Source organism: Lepus europaeus, chromosome 2, assembly GCF_033115175.1.
Source record: "Lepus europaeus isolate LE1 chromosome 2, mLepTim1.pri, whole genome shotgun sequence".
Taxonomy (NCBI): Eukaryota; Metazoa; Chordata; class Mammalia; order Lagomorpha; family Leporidae; genus Lepus; species Lepus europaeus.
The window spans coordinates 65,153,286-65,169,337 of record NC_084828.1 but is presented as its reverse complement, the minus strand read 5'-3'; the positions used below and the strand labels follow the sequence as shown (position 1 = coordinate 65,169,337).

Sequence of the window (16,052 nt, the reverse complement as noted above, 5' to 3'; positions counted from 1 at the left end):
GTGTCTCGGTTTCTACTTAGTTCAGAACTCAGCAATATAACCTCCAAGTACACTGAGAAATGAAAGACGTTCCCGTCTTGCTTTTTACACATGATCTTTAACAAGTAAGTCTTCAATGGTTGCTATCTAAGGGTGGGAGTAAAGGACTGATAAACCAAATCCCTGCCTTGATTCCCCAGGATGATCGCAAATCTAAACACAGTCTGTGCTTTCCTCCTGGGTGCCAGGGGTCTTACTCACCTAGTCCACAGCCTGCACTTCCTTCTCGACTCTTGGGTTCCCTTTCCTTCCTCTGTCTGTGTATTTCCAACTTGGGAGCAGAGTATCACCATCTCTATTCAGGAATCCTCTCTTTTTAAAATTAATTAAATCATTTGTATTTATTCAAAAGGCACAGAAACAGAGAGACAGAGGTATTCCATCCAGTAATTCACTCCCCAAATGTCCACAATGGCCAGGCTGAGCCAAGCAGAAGCTCAAAACTCAATCTAGGTGTCTCTTGTGGCTGTCGGGGACCTAGATACTGGAGCCATCACCCATGGCCTCCATGCTAGTCATCATCACAGGGTAAGACTAGACAGTGGAACCAGGACTTGAATTTTGGTTCTCTGATATTGGATATCAGCTTTTCAAATGGTGTCTTAATCACTGAGCCAAACACCCTTCTAAGGTAATCTCATTTCATCATTTTAGGAGAACAATGAAATGCAGAGAAAGCGGCAGCAGCAACAACAAAAGGACAAAATAGAATTTGCAAACTGGCAAAAAATGTCTGAATCCCACAAGCAATCTTATTTCTTTTTTTTTAAAGATTTATTTATTTGTTTATTTATTTTTGAAAGAAAAAGTTACAGAGAGGCAGAGGCATAGAGAAAGAGAGAGAGGTCTTCCATCCGCTGGTTCACTCCCCACCTGATGCCAGATCTGTGCCGTTCCGAAGGCAGGAGCAGGAACCTCTTACAGATCTCCCACACAGGTACAGGGACCCAAGGACTTGGGCCATATTCTACTGCTTTCCCAGGCCATAGCATAGAGCTGGATCAGAAGTGGAGCAGCCAGGACTTGAACGGGCACCCATATGGGATGCTGACATTGAAGGCGGTGGCTTTACCTACTATACCACAGTGCCGGCCCTGCACTGTTTCTAAACATAAGAAATCCTTCTCTTCACATCTCTGATCCCTGATAAACTGACATGGATTTTCAAACTTTTTTACTTAAAAAATTTGTTTTCTTTTTGTAAAAAATTTAAATATTTTATTTATTTATTTATTTGAGAGGTAGAGTTACAATAGAGAGAGGGAGACAGAGAGAAAGGTTTTCCATCTGCTTTTTTGCTCCCTAAATGGCCATAATGTCTGGAGCTGGGCTGATCCAAAGTCAGGAGCTTCCTCCAGGTCTCTCATGTGGGTGCAGGGACCTAAGCACTTGGGCCATCTTCCACTGGTTTTCCCAGGCCATAGCAGAGAACTGGATTGGAAGCGGAGCAGCCAGGACTCTAATTGGTGCCCATATAGGATGCTGGTGCCACAGGTGGAATCTTAGCTTACTATGCCACAATGCCGGCCTCTGTTTTCCATTTATTTGAAAAATAAACACAGAGGAGCCAGTGCTGTGGCGTAGTAGGTTAAGATGCCACCTGCAGTGCCAGCATCCCTTATGGACACTGCTCTGAATCCGGGCTGTTCCACTTCTTATCCTGCTCCCTGCTAATGCTCCTGGAAAAGCAGTGGAAAATGGCCCAAACAGGCTGCCTCCCAAAGTGAGCATTAGTAGGAAGCTGGAATCAGAAGCACAGCCAGGATTCAAACCTGTGTATATTAATGTGGATACAGACATCCCACACTGTGTCTAAACTGCTGCACCCAATGTGTACCCTATGTTTAAAGAGAGAATTTTGAACTGATTTGGGGGAATCAGTAGGCTAAGGGCTCACTGTGATATCAAACAAGTCAACAATAAGATTTGATCCAACTTTCGTCATCTATAAAATGGGGAACAATAATGGTTGAGAATTTTATTGTGTTTTATTTCCATTTATTTAAGGGACCAAGAGACAAGGAGAGAGAAAGGCAGAAAAGACAGTGCTCCTATTTCCTGATTCACTCTCCTAAGGCCCACAACAACTGGGGCCCTGAAGCCCAGAGCCAGGATTTCAATGCAGGTCTCACATGTGAAAGGGAGGAATGCAATCACTTGGGCCATCCTGTGATGATGCCTCCAAAGATCTGCACTAGCTTTAATCAGGAGTTGAACCAGGTACTGAACTCAGAGGTTCCCAATATGAGACATAGGAAATCTAACCAACATCTTTTAAACCTGGAATTTGATACACAAATTCAATAGACTTTAAAAAAAAAAAAAAAAGCAAAACCGGGGCTTGTGCTGTGGCAGAGCAGGTAAAGCTCCTGCCTGCAGTCCCGGCTGCTCCACTTCCGATCCAGCTCTCTGCTGTGGCCTGGGAAAGCAGTGGAGGGGGGCCACTGCACCTGTGTGGGAGATCCAGAAAAAGCTCCTGGCTCCTGGCTTCAAATCGGTGCAGCTCTGGTCCTTGCGGCCACCTGGGGAATGAAGCATTGGATGGAAGACCTCCCTCTCTCTCTCTCTCTGTGCCCCTCCTCTCTATGTGTAACTGTGACTTTCGAGTAAAATAAATAAATCTTTTTAAAAAAAAGTCACTTGGGAAACCCATATCCCATTACCTGCTTGAGTTCCTGATTTTTTGTTTTTACTCATCTGAAACTAGGAGCCAGGAGTTTCTTCCAGGTCTCCCACACGGGTGCAGAGGCCCAAGGACTTGGGCCATGTTCCGCTGCTTTCTCTGGTCATAGCAGAAAGCTGGATGGGAAGTGGAGCAGCTGGGTCTCAAACCAACACTCATATGGGATTGCCAGTGCTTCAGGCCAGGGCATTAACCCACTACGCCACAGCGCTGGCCCCAGTTCCTGATGTTCTATTTCCCAGTCAGCTTCCTGTCAATATATTCTGGGAGCAGCAGATGGCTCAAGTCCTGGGGTTCCTGTAATCGTGTGGGAGACCTGGACGGAGTTCCTGGCTCCTGGCTGCTGCCGGCATTTGGGATGTGAACCAGCTTACAGAAGATGTCTCTCTCTGCCTATCTGCATTTCTTTTTAAAATATATTTATTTATTTATTTGAAAGGCAGATTGGGGAAAGAGAGAGGGAGGGGAAGAGAGATCTTCCATCCACTGGTTCACTCCTTCAATGGCTAGTCCAGGCTGAAGTCAGGAGTGCAGGGCTCCATCTGAGTCTACCAAGTGGGTGTCAGAGGCCCGGGCAATCTTCCAGGGCTTTCCAAGAAGCATTAGCAGGGAACTGGACAGGAAGCAGCTGGGACACAAACCAGCCCTCATTTGGGATGTCAGCCTCTCAGACACAGCCTAGCTTACTGCACAACACCAGCACCAACTCTGCCTTTCTTGCAGACAAATATAGATAAACTTTAAAAAAAAAAAAAAAGGAAAGAAAGAAAATGTAAGTGGTACAAGAAGTTTAGCTTGCTTCAGGCAGCTAGTCTGGCTCCTGCATTCCATTTTTTCCACAATTCCATTGTGAAATCCCTGGTCACCTCCTCTTAAGGAGTCTCTAGCAGCTTTTTTTTCCCCCTTAGAGTTATCCTGAAGAATTTTCAGCTTCCCAATGTCTCGTTAAGCACACCTTAGATTAAAGTTAAAAGTTGATCGAAAAGGGTCAGGATTGGCATTTGTAATTCAACTATGCGATAATCACCTCATGAATAAGCAAATACACGATTTAACATTCACAAATGGTGAGGGAGGAGGGGACAGAAGGGAAGGGAGAAAGAAGAGCACCTTTGGTAACAGGAAGTGGGAGGAGACTCTCTGAAGAGCACTCTTAGGCTAGGGACCATCGTGGAAGTGAAAAGACCTTTCTTTTTATCAACTTCATTTGTCTTCCAAGTATGGAGAATTCTAGAGGCAAGGAGGTAAGTTTAGTTTTGGTGGGTTTGTATCGCTTCTCGGCTTTTTGACTAAGATCAAGTGTAGTGTTAATGGGTTTGTTTCTTGTGCTTGTGGGTCTCCTCCCGTTTCTCTCCCCTTTTGAGCTCTCATGATCTCTCTTTTGACAAGAAAACAATGAAACAATGTGCCTTAGAATTTTCTCCTCATACCCAAGAACGAAAAATGTAAAGCCTTGGATATATTTACACCCTACAATACTGGGGCAAGGAGACAAATAAGAAATGAGGATTCCTGTTTGATTTTTGAAGAGATACCTTATCTTGTCAGAGAAGAGACTGTGGCTGGAAGGAGATGGCAACTGGAGGAAAGGGGCGGTGAAGGGAAAAATTTCAGAGTCTGGGAAGGAACAAACCCCCTTCATTTTCTTTGGGTAAACACAGATCTGAACGCGAAGGCGCTGGGTCTGAATTCCTCTCCTGTTCCCAGGGTGCTTAGACCCGCGGAACGCTCCACTGTAAGACCTGCTCTCGGGCGGTGAGGCAATGAAGGAGGAGAGGCCTAGAGACCTGTTCCGGAGGCGCTGAGCCACGGTAACCCAAACAGCTGAGCATGCTCAAAGGCTCTTTCCGGAACCAGGTCATTTTTAGCCTTCTCAATTTAAGACTTTTGTGTGCCCTAAAGTGAGTACTCGGAGTAAAGGTAATGCAAATAGGCAACTGGAATACAAATGTAAAACTGCTATAGAGATGTAAAAGTGCCATGCAAATGTAAATTTGTCCTGTACTCCTACTTTGAGGGTGATAGAAAAGGATTCAGGTTTAGGAGCAAATTTACCTAGGCGTTAAATTATCTCTAACATGCTCTTTTTTTAAAAAAATTAATTAACCAGATTCAATACAGCTCATAGATACAATTCTAAGAATATAATGCTCCCTTCCACCCCCTACCCCAAAATGTGCCCTTAACTTTTGTGTCCTTAATTGTGTAACCTCTGGGTCTCAGCTGCTGGCAACTGAAAGATAAAGCAGTTGCAAGATTGTTAGGAGGATTAAACAAATGACTCTGAGGAGTCTGTGACGCCAAATGCCCGGGGCATGTATCTTTGTATGGAAGAGCTTTATTCCCACTGCTCGGTTGTGATTTTTAATTCGGTTAACCGATATTTATTGAATGCCTATGATGAAAGGGGAAGCCTACCTTTGTGCCTACAATCAAATGGAATCACAGGCATTGATCAAATTATACAAGCAAATATAAAATGTTTTTTTGACAAGTGGTGGGAATGAGGTGATCTGTAGGTGATTTAGTCTGGAAGGACTAGGAAAGGTTCTTAATGAAATGATACTAAAAGTGAGACTCTGAAAGAGGAGTAAGATTTAAGAATGTAAATAGAAGTGGGAGCAGGAGCTGAGGGATGTAACTTCAGGTTACAGTGATAACTCAAGAATTATATAATGAGAGCTTGGGAAACAGCAGCTTGAGATGGGGGTAGGATAAGAGGCCGGCCAATAGATTATGTTCAAGACATTTATTTATCTGCACTAAGATTAATCCTAAGAGCAATCAGCTGGTGAAGTTTCCATAGCATAACTCTGGTTTCCATATGAGAAAATAATTTATTAGAAAATAGTCAAGAATGAAGGAATGGGGGCGGGATTCCAAGTGAGAGGCGATGGATGTAGACAGTGATGATGTAAGGGCTTCTTCCCCCAGGACTGAGCCTGTTTTCTGCTTCTTTCGTTTTTATCTGTGTGTTCTCCTGTACTTTCAAACTGGCTCCCTTCTGTTTCCCCATCATTATTTCCATCTTATGCATGGAGCTGCTATTAAGATGATCCCTAGAGGGGAATCCATACCAGCAGCCCAGTGCAGTGACTGTCTTGGTGCCTCAGCAGTGAGTTGTATTAGGGCAGGTAGGGTATCTATTCTAGTTTGATTAGCTGACTAGCTTCTGTATCCCCAGAGAACCGCCACAGGATGGTCGAGGGAAGAAGAACAGTGGGCATTATCTCAACCAAGCACATCTTTACCAAGAACATCAGAAAAGGAGGGGAACAAACGAAAAAGATCTATGAAAGATGATAAAGGTAAGAGGTTTACAAATCTCAGTTCTCATTTCCTCAGAAACCTGAGGATTTTTTCTGAATGTATAGAAGAGGCAGGAAAGAAATTTGTCCCCTGTATCCTGCAAATCTGAGATTTCCTTTGAAGACTATGTAAAATTGCACCTCACTGAAGCCTTGTGGCCACCTTTAACTAATCTATTTCTACATTCAGATTCCCACAACACATTTGGTTCTGATAATCATTTGCCTTAACTTGCTGCTTGGAGTTAAGACTCTCAGGTGTGGGGGACAGTTTGAAATCCATTCTTTTTTTTTTTTTTCCTTTAATTTGCTTAATCATTGTTTTTTCTTCCTTTTTTTTTTTTGTTTTTTTTTTAAGATTTCTTTTATTTATTTGAAAGGTAGAGTTACAGAGAAAGGGAAGAGAGATCTTCCATTCAGTGATTTACTCCCCAAATGGTCACAATAGCCAGGGCTGGAGCAGACTGAAACAAGGAGCTTGGAACTCTACCCATGACTCCCACAAGGGTGCCAGGGGCCCAGCTACTTGGGCCATGATCCACTGGTTTCCCACATTTGCAGGAAGCTGCATCATAAGTCTAAGAACAGCTGGGACTTTAACCAGCACTCCAATATGTGGACGTCACAGGCAGTGGCTTAACCTGCTGTGCCACCACACAGTTCCCTTATTCTGATTTTCAGTGAACTTTTTGAAGTCCCCTCATAAAATTTAACACCAAATAAAATCTTTAAAAAAAAAATCCAGAACCACCTGGGTGCTGCCATAACTGAGGCAGCTGGTGGAATTATGAGTGTTTGTGGTTGTATGTGTAACTACTGAGTTTATGAACTCAAAGTCTTAAGACTTAAGTCATTCTCCTGGAATGGAAGTGTGACGTTAGTGCAGCCACCTGGATTCTCTGGACTGGGCAGTCCACAGAGGAGCAAATGGGAGCAGTGGGAAGCTTTTGAAGTAAAGCTGGCATCTGGAGGTGCCAGGTCCTAGGTTTGAAGTTCTATCCCAGGGAAGCTATCTGGTCTTTGGCAAGTAATTTAACTGTACATTAGAGGATTGGACCATGAGAACTAAAAGTGATTGTAACTACAGAAAATCTGTTAATTTTATACCATTTTCCCTCAGTTTCCTGTCCTAAGGAAAGGGGACAGTGTGATGGCAACCCAAAACCTCGGAAGAAGGTACCAATTCCTCCGTTACCTGTAGATCTGCCACCCATCGACCTGGTGCACAGAGACATTTTGCGGGCCTGGGGTCAAAAGCTGAGGTTAAGCACTAAAGGCCCGGTGAGTTTCCAGCATGTGAGACCATGGCACTGGGAACAGGAGTAGGAACCCTACTTTCATTACTAACTCATTATTTTCTTTTAGAAAATAGATCTGTATAAGCGACTATGTGAATATGCTTACCCACACCAGAAGGTAAGTGCCTTTTCTCTCTCTCTCTCTCTTTTTTTTTTTTTTTTTTTTTGGAGCATTGACAAAGTAAAAGGCTCAGTTCTTCTCTTGATTGCTAATTTTAGTACCAAAGAGTGAGAAAAACTGTCTTAGTCCTTTCCTCCTTCTCCACTCCTAGTTTTAAGGAAGAACAATATTCTCATATCCATTTTTATCATTTCTACAAATAGTAATAAAAATGAAGTCAGGCTTTTTAAATTGATAATAAAAATTGTGTATATTTATTGCATGCAACTTTTAACAATTTTCAAAAATTCAATGCCTTATTATTAGCTATAGTCACCATGTTGTAATAGATCTCTTTAACTTAACTGCTCCTATCTAACCTATTTTACCTTTGACCAGCTTCTTCCCACCCAAGAGGCCACGCTTCTAATAGCACTTTATTCTTTAGCCTTGTTTACAGGCTATTCCCAACACAGCAAAGGAGGTCAAGATCAAAACATCCTTACAAATAAAATCAAAGGTGGGCAAAGAGGAAACATCCCAGGAAAATGCTAAGAAAACAGTGTGTTCCGCGGGGACCGACCCCCCTGAAGTGGCTCCTCCACTCCAGGAGGGCGTACCTGTGCTCCTGGAGGACGTGAATACAGTTGAGGTGACAACTTCTGCCCCAGAGGCTGTGCTGGCCTCTTGGGCCAGAATTGTCGCTGGTGCTGGGAAGAGGAAGGCAGTGGAAACACCCCCAGAGGCCTCCGGTAAGCCCGAGATCTGACAACTTCCCGGGCAATACTGAAGATGCTGGTTGGGGGACCACACTGAAAACTGTGCTCTTAGTTATCGGTGGCACAAAAAGAGGAGAGTAAGCCGGCGCCGTGGCTCAACAGGTTAATCCTCCACCTAGCGGCGCCGGCACACCGGGTTCTAGTCCCGGTCAGGGCGCCGGATTCTGTCCCGGTTGCCCCTTTTCCAGTCCAGCTCTCTGCTATGGCCCGGGAGTGCAGTGGAGGATGGCTCAAGTGCTTGGGCCCTGCACCTGCATGGGAGACCAGGAGAAGCACCTGGCTCCTGCCTTCAGATCAGCATGATGCGCCGGCCGCAGCGGCCATTGGAGGGTGAACCAACTGCAAAGGAAGACCTTTCTCTCTGTCTCTCTCTCTCACTATCCATTCTGCCTGTCCAAAAAAAAAAAAAAAAAAAAGAGGAGAGTAGCTGTTTGGCTTCATTTCTTTCCCCTCCTTTAGTGAATTTAAAAGCAGAGTCTAGAATGTCTGAAATCCTCTGAATCTTCTGGTATCTGTTACATGAGTGACATTAACAAACTGTTTGAAACAGTCCTCAGTTTGCTCACTATAAACTGAATAAATATAAACTTTATTTGTAAAGATTTATTAATTTTATTTCTTTGAAAGGCAGAGTGACAGAGAATCTTCCATCCACTGCTTCACTCCCCAAATGACTGCATCTGCCATGGCTGGCCAAGCAGAAGCCAGGAACTCCATCCAGGTGTCCCATGTGGGTGGCAGGGGCCAAAATATTTGGGCCGTCCTCAGCTGCTTACCTAAGCATTAGCAGGGAGCTGGATCAGAAGCAGAGCAACTGGGACTGAAACTGGCACTCTGATACAGGATCCTGGCATTGCAAGCTGCAGCTTAACCACCATGCTGGCCCCATAAACTTCCTATTGTTAAGACCTAGAGGAAATACAATGAAAGATGTCTATAAACTGCTTGACCTATTTCATGCAGTCCTTTCCAGATCGCTCTAAGTTAGTCTATCATTTGCCCACCAGCACTAAACCTCTTCCAGTTAGATTTTTTTGTTCTTGTTAAGGTTTCGGGAGGAACTGTTTTGCATAAAGGTACAGGAGAAGGTGAGGGGGGATTCACAGGTTCATATCTTGCAGCTGGCATTTAAGAAATCCAGTAGAATACAGAGTGATAGGCCATAATGCAGTCTTGAGTGTGCACAGGTGGTCCTGGTGTGTTCATACTTAATATCTTTCTTTCCCCAGGTGACAGATGGTGTGTGGTCCATGGGAAAAGTCTCCCTGCAAATACACATGGTTGGGTTCAGCTGCAGTTTCATGCAGGACAAGCTTGGGTTCCTGAGAAGAAAAAAGGAAGAGTGAGTGCACTCTTCTTGCTTCCTGCAAGTAATTTCCCACCCCCATACCTGGAGGACAATATGCTGTGCCCTGAGTGTGTCCACAGGTAATTACTTATTGCTTTTCTTAATTAATATTACTTAGCTATATATTTCAAGCCTAAGTTATCTAGAAAGAGTTGGAAGATAAAGATATGTTATCTCAAAACTGAAAGAGAAGGGGGAATGGGAGAGGATGAGAGAGAGAAGGGCAGGGAAAGAAGGAGAAAAGGAACATCATTATATTCTTAGATTTGTTTCTGTGAACTGTATTGAATCTGTTAAAAACTAAAAAAAAGTTAAAAATTTTCTCAAGAAAAAAAAATTTGAAGAAAATTATTTTTCTTTTTTTTTTTTTTTAAACTTTTTTTTTTTTAAACTTTTTTTTTTTTTTTTTTTTTTTAAATTTTTGACAGGCAGAGTGGACAGTGAGAGAGAGAGAGAGACAGAGAGAAAGGTCTTCCTTTGCCGTTGGTTCACCCTCTAATGGCCGCCGCGGTAGCGCGCTGTGGCCGGCGCACGGCGCTGTTCCGATGGCAGGAGCCAGGTGCTTCTCCTGGTCTCCCATGGGGTGCAGAGCCCAAATACTTGGGCCATCCTCCACTGCACTCCCTGGCCACAGCAGAGAGCTGGCCTGGAAGAGGGGCAACCGGGACAGGATCGGTGCCCCGACCGGGACTAGAACCCGGTGTGCCGGCGCCGCAAGGCGGAGGATTAGCCTGTTGAGCCACGGCGCCGGCCTAGAAAATTATTTTTCAAGTAAGCTTATCATCAAGAAAAAGAGCATTTATATGTGAAAGCTAAGGCGTTTAGATTCCTGGAAAACTATTCTAGAGGAACAGACATTATATTGTATTTGATATATGCATTACATAGTACTGTGTGCACTACTTTGTCTGTTATCACATTTTTTATATGCCTGTAAAGGAGGTATCTTATTCCAGAAGGCCCTTGTATTTAGGTGTTTGTTTGTTTGTTTGTTTGTTTTTGCACTCTAGGCTTTTATTTATTTATTTATTTATTTATTGACAGGCAGAGTGGATAGTGAGGGAGAGATATAGAGAGAAAGGTCTTCCTTTTTGCCGTTGGTTCACCCTCCAATGGCTGCTGTGGCCGGCGCTCTGCGGCTGGCGCACCGCGCTGATCCGAAGGCAGGAGCCAGGTGCTTCTCCTGGTCTCCCATGGGGTGCAGGGCCCAAGCACTTGGGCCATCCTCCACTGCCTTCCCGGGCCATAGCAGAGAGCTGGCCTGGAAGAGGGGCAACCGGGATAGAATCCGGTGCCCCATCCGGGACTAGAACCCAGTGTACCTGCGCCGCAAGGCAGAGGATTAGCCTGGTAAGCCATGGCGCCAGCCCCTTGTATTTAGTTTTACAAAGAGCTAATTAAAGAAATCTGTACAGGGTTTTAATAAAAAATGTATAAGTAAACTTTTTATTTTTTTATATGAAAATTTTGAAGCATTTTTCCAGGAGTAGAGAAAGGGATAAGGAATTTGAAGTCAGGCAGCTCTTTATCCCTGGTTAATAGATCATTGAAAGTTTTTTTTTTTTTTTTTTAAGTTTTATTATTTGAAAGGCAGTTACAGAAAGAGAAGGAGAGCCAGGAGGTTCCTCCCCAAGTACTTAACCACCTTCTGCTGCTTTCCCAGGCCGTTAGTAGGGAACTTGATTGGAAATGTACACCCAGGACATAAACCAGTATCCACCTTGGATACCAGCGTCACAGGCAGTGGCTTAGCCCGCTGTGCCTCAATGCCCATGCCCCACTCCACATGCCCAAAAAGGATTCCTAAAGGGGATTTTCTATTCATTTGTGGTACAGAAGGTAAGAAACGGACTATGCTCTTGTGCGTGACTCGGATGAGAGACCTATGGAGAAAGGACAGAAGACAGACTCCCTCTGAAGAGGGCTTGTCTCCCCACCTTGCTTTACTTGTCCAAGAACCATCCTGGGCTTCATGCCCACCTGTTGGCTCAACTTTAGTTTCAAGATTACTGAACACTAGAGGTTCAGGGCAGCTGTTGTCTAGACTTCTCCATCAGCCCCTGGAGAGAGAGAGGCAGCATCTGACAGTTACCTTCTCCCACAGAGGCAACTGTGTGAATGTGTGCTTGTCTTTCTTCCAGTTTGGCTGCCCTGCCCTGCTGCAGTTCTCTTGAGAGTCTGCATACCAAGCAAGTTGAATAGAACTGAGGTCACTTTGAATAATAACCTCCATGGGCCACTAGGCAAATAACAAAAATTGACTTTGGGCCCTTGCCTATACAGTTCAAAGGCTTGATTTGCCTGGCCAGTCTTCATATGTATACTGCTATGAATGACAGTCACCCAACGTGCTATGGAACACATGAACTTGATTCTATCTAAACCATGGGTTTCTTCCAAGAATACAACTTGATCATTCTTCTTGGCCCCATCTTTTTAAAAACAGACATTTTGTTTGCTTTCTAGGAATAAAATCTTATCAAAAAGCCTCCAATGGGACTAGAATATCAGGATTTAAAGGACATTTACAGCTTCTGCTTCCTTCTTTGACATCATCTAAGTTCTTGAGGACTAGGGAGCCTGCGGAACCATAGCCATGACTGATGTTGATGTAAATTCAAGGCCCATCCCCTCACAGACCTACCTCATCAAGAACTACTGGTCACGTTTCAGCAGTTACATCACTACAAGCAACTTTGCAAAGGTACCTCTTGGGCCACCAACACCCTCAACAGGGGCATCTCTGAGTCCATTGTGATGGTTGTGAGCATCAAGCACCCGGAGATCATCCTGCACTTCCTGCTGTCATGGGAAGACAAGACTGTGTCCCTGTGTGTTTGTGTACGCCAAGCAGGCCTGTGGGGTCTCCCATCCTGTGGTTCTTTTCTCTCTCGCTGACAAAGGAGGTTCATAGCTGAAGCAGTGGTTTCCTGTCCATTCAGCATATAGTCCATGAGAGCATAGAGGCTCTCGAGCTAAACCTGCTGCCTCTTCTGTAATTCTGCCTACTGAGATTGTACATCATATTGTCTGGGTTAGCATGCAGCATTACTCAACTGCTCTCTGTTAGAGAACTAAATCCAGCTTGTAGATTTTGTTTTGTTTCACAGGATTGTTTATCCCCTTCAGCCCTTTCACCCTCTCTTTCTGTGAGAAAGTGCCTAGAACAGACAGGGGCCAAGTGGTGACATCACTCAAAGGCAGGAAGAGCCGAAAGAACCGAGTCAGGATCAGGACAGAGATCTCCTTCTAGCTTTCACCTGCCAGCTTCCTACTCTGTGTCAGGTATGACAGTACACAATGGCCACTGTGTGTCCCTGGCATTCAGAATTATTTCATACATGTTAAAATGACTAACGAGTTTCCTTTGCTGTCTGAGGGATTATGCATCATTTGGGGAGAAAGCTCGTGTTCTGCTATGTTGTCTGGTTATACCCAAGGTCATTTGCTAATGTTCCCCTGCTGCTTGATTCTGCTAATATGATGTGTTCTTTCTCCAGACCCCACTCCTCCTCTCCCTCCTGTGCTCCCAGAATACTTTCAGAAGGAAGAGAGACAAATAATTAAATCTATTTTTTAAAAAAGATTTATTTATTATTTGGGGCCAGCACTGTGGCATAGCTGGTAAAGCTACTACATGCAGCACCAGCATCATATATGGGCATTGGTTCGAGTCCTGGCTGCTCCACTTCTGATCCAGCTCCCTGACAATGAACCTGGGAAAAACAGTGGATGATGGCTCAAGTACTTGGGCTCCTGCACCCATGTAGGAGACCCAGAAGAAACTCCTGGTTCTTGGCTTCAGGACGCCCCAGCTCTGGCTGTTTTGGCCATCTGGAAAGTGAGCCAGAGGATGGAAGGTCTCTCCCTGCAGTCCCCTTCTCCCCGTAACTTTGCCTTCAAATAAATAAATAAAACCAGAAGTTAGGAGCCTCTGTGGATCTCCTGGTTGTAGCAGCTCGAGCATTTGGGCTACCTTCTGCTGCTTTTCCAGGCCATTAGCAGGGAGGTGGGTCAGGAGTGGAGCTTCCGAGACTCTAGCCAGTGCCTATATGGGATGCTGGCGTCACAGGCAGCAGCTTCACCTGCTATGCCACAATGCCCACCCCCAAATAATTGGATTCTATTACTTTTGCCCCAGATGAATTCCATGGCAGAGGGAGGCTAGGGTACGATGATTGAGCTGCTGTGGGGGAGCCCAGAGAAGATCTGCATTCATTTCCCATCTGAATGCTGAAGTCTCAACCATGCACAGATCTGGGCCCACAGCTATGTGTGGTGTGAACAACATGTGAAGTACAATAGGAACAATAGAAATCTGGAGCCAGAACTTCAAATTTTCCTTGGTTCCAGAAAGGAATGGAAGACTCATGAGCAGATTCTAAAGTAACTGAGCTGAAGACAGGTTTAGCAAGATATCATTGGTAGAGGCAAATGGGTCTGTAAAAAAGAAAAACAGTGAACTCCTTGACAGGAATCAAAGGTGGATGTGACACATCTCCTGAGGAGGGATAAAGGGACATTTTTAAATTCCAATTTATTACAGTGGAGTTAATTTACCAAAAAATGTTCCACATAAATTTCTGTATGTTGACAAGTTAGAGCTTACAAATAAAAGTTGAAATTTGGCATCTTAATTATGTATACCTAGTACCAGAAGGAACAGTAAACATTGAAATGTGTTTGGCATGATACAACGGGAAGTCTAACATCACTGGTCATGTGAGTCTAATCACAGGGAAGCAATAGGTCCTGATGACACTAATTGTCTCTCTAAACAGTCATTAAGTAACCTTACTCAGATGTACTCTTTTCCCCATTTCTAATAAGCATATCTTTACAAAATAAATTATGCTTCATCATTAAGACAATTTGTCTACTCCTAATATACTCCCATTATGAAGTGAGCCTTGTTTGGGTAGTAGTTTCTTGAGCATATCTATATGTAAAAATCACAGAGCTATGCACTTAAGATGTGTGTATCTTTTAAAGAAGTGGAGCAAGCCAGATCTCGAACCAGAGCCCATTTGGTATGCCAGTACTGTAGGTGGCAGGTTTACCCACTATGCCATAGCACTGGCCCCTTAGAATCTTCAAACCTAAATGTTGTTACACATGTGTTTATTCTGTATCTAATTAGCCAATTGGGTTTTTTTGTAATATTTTTAATATATATAGTTCTATATAACCCCAATAATTATCATAATCAAGAACTTTGTAAAACATTAATTTGAGGGGGGCCAGTGCTGTGGCACAGCAGGTTAAAGCCCTGGCCTGAAGCACCGCATCCCATATGAGCGCCAGTTCTAGTCCTGGCTGCTCCTCTTCCAATCCAGCTCTCTGCTATGGCCTGGAAAAGCACTAGAAGATGGCCCAAGTCCTTGGGCCCCTGCACCTGCATGAGAGACCTGGAAGAAGCTCCTGGCTCCTGGCTCCTGGCTTTGGATCATTGCAGCTCCAGCTGTTGCAGCCATCTGGGGAATGAACCAGCAGATGGAAGACCTCTCTCTCTCTCTCTCTCTCTCTCTCTACCTCTTTCTGTAACTCTGTCTTCCAAATAAATAAAATAAATCTTAAAAAAAATTTGAGGTGTCAGTGTTGTAGTGCAGCATGTTAAGCCTCTGCCTGCCTGCGACTCCAGCATCCCATATGGGTGCTGGTTCAAGTCCCAGCAGTTCTACTTCTGATCCAACTCCCTGCTAATGTACCTGAGAAAGCAGTAGAAAATGTCCCAAGTGTTTGGGCCCCTGCACCCACGTGGGAGTCCTGGCAGAAACTTCTGGCTGTTAGCATTCAATGGGCCCAGTCTTGTTGCGGACATTTAGGGAATGAACCAGCAAATGGAAGACCTGTCTCTTTCTATGTGTGTCTGCGCCTCACCTCTATAGTAAATATTTAAAAAAAGATTATAAGTAAAAACTTGCAAAGATATTTTCATATGTGAAAAGATCATTTTTGAAACATAGATCATGATATTTTATCCCTCTTGGACACTCTGGTTTCCAATATATCTAAAAATCCCATGTTGGCATGGTTAAGCATAGCTGGTACTCAATGAATATTTATACAACAAATGAATGAAAGGTTTAGAGTGAGGCATAAAAGCATAGGAGTTGTGAAAAAAACAATTCATGTTTCTAAACAGATTTGTGTGTTTATTTGTAGGGCAAACTTACACAAAAAGAAAGATTTTCTATCCTTTAGTTCATGCCCCAGATAGCTTCAACAGCTGGGGCCGCATCTAGGTCAGGCAGAAGTCAGGAGCCCCAACTGGGTCTCCCATGTGAATCAGGCCTAAACACCTGGGGAAGCTTCTGAAGCTTTTTCAGACACGTTAGCAGGGAGCTGGATTGGAAGTGGAGCGCAGTGCCATGTGGGATGCCAGCGCTGCAGGCAATTGGTTAAATACTGCACCACAGGGCTGGCCTCAGCAAATTTTTTTACCGCTTGGCAGCAATAATGTTTATCTCTCCTATTTTATATGAAGCTCAAAGGTG

General features: G+C 44.1%; 1 protein-coding gene across 2 annotated transcripts; it reads left to right on the top strand.

The window, feature by feature from the left end:
• The first annotated feature begins 3,905 nt into the window (after positions 1-3,905).
• DPPA4 (developmental pluripotency associated 4) lies at positions 3,906-12,058 on the top strand. 2 transcript variants are annotated; one of them, XM_062176509.1, is made up of 7 exons: positions 3,906-3,966; positions 5,907-6,030; positions 7,151-7,311; positions 7,396-7,446; positions 7,889-8,180; positions 9,437-9,635; positions 12,022-12,058. In XM_062176509.1, the coding sequence occupies exons 1-7, from the start codon at positions 3,943-3,945 to the stop codon at positions 12,056-12,058; spliced, it is 888 nt and encodes a 295-aa protein (XP_062032493.1). In that variant the 5' UTR covers positions 3,906-3,942. The 2 variants fall into 2 exon arrangements, with proteins under 2 accessions (XP_062032493.1, XP_062032500.1); XM_062176516.1 differs by lacking the exons at positions 7,889-8,180; positions 12,022-12,058 and having other exon boundaries at positions 9,444-9,533.
• The last annotated feature ends 3,994 nt before the right edge of the window (positions 12,059-16,052 follow it).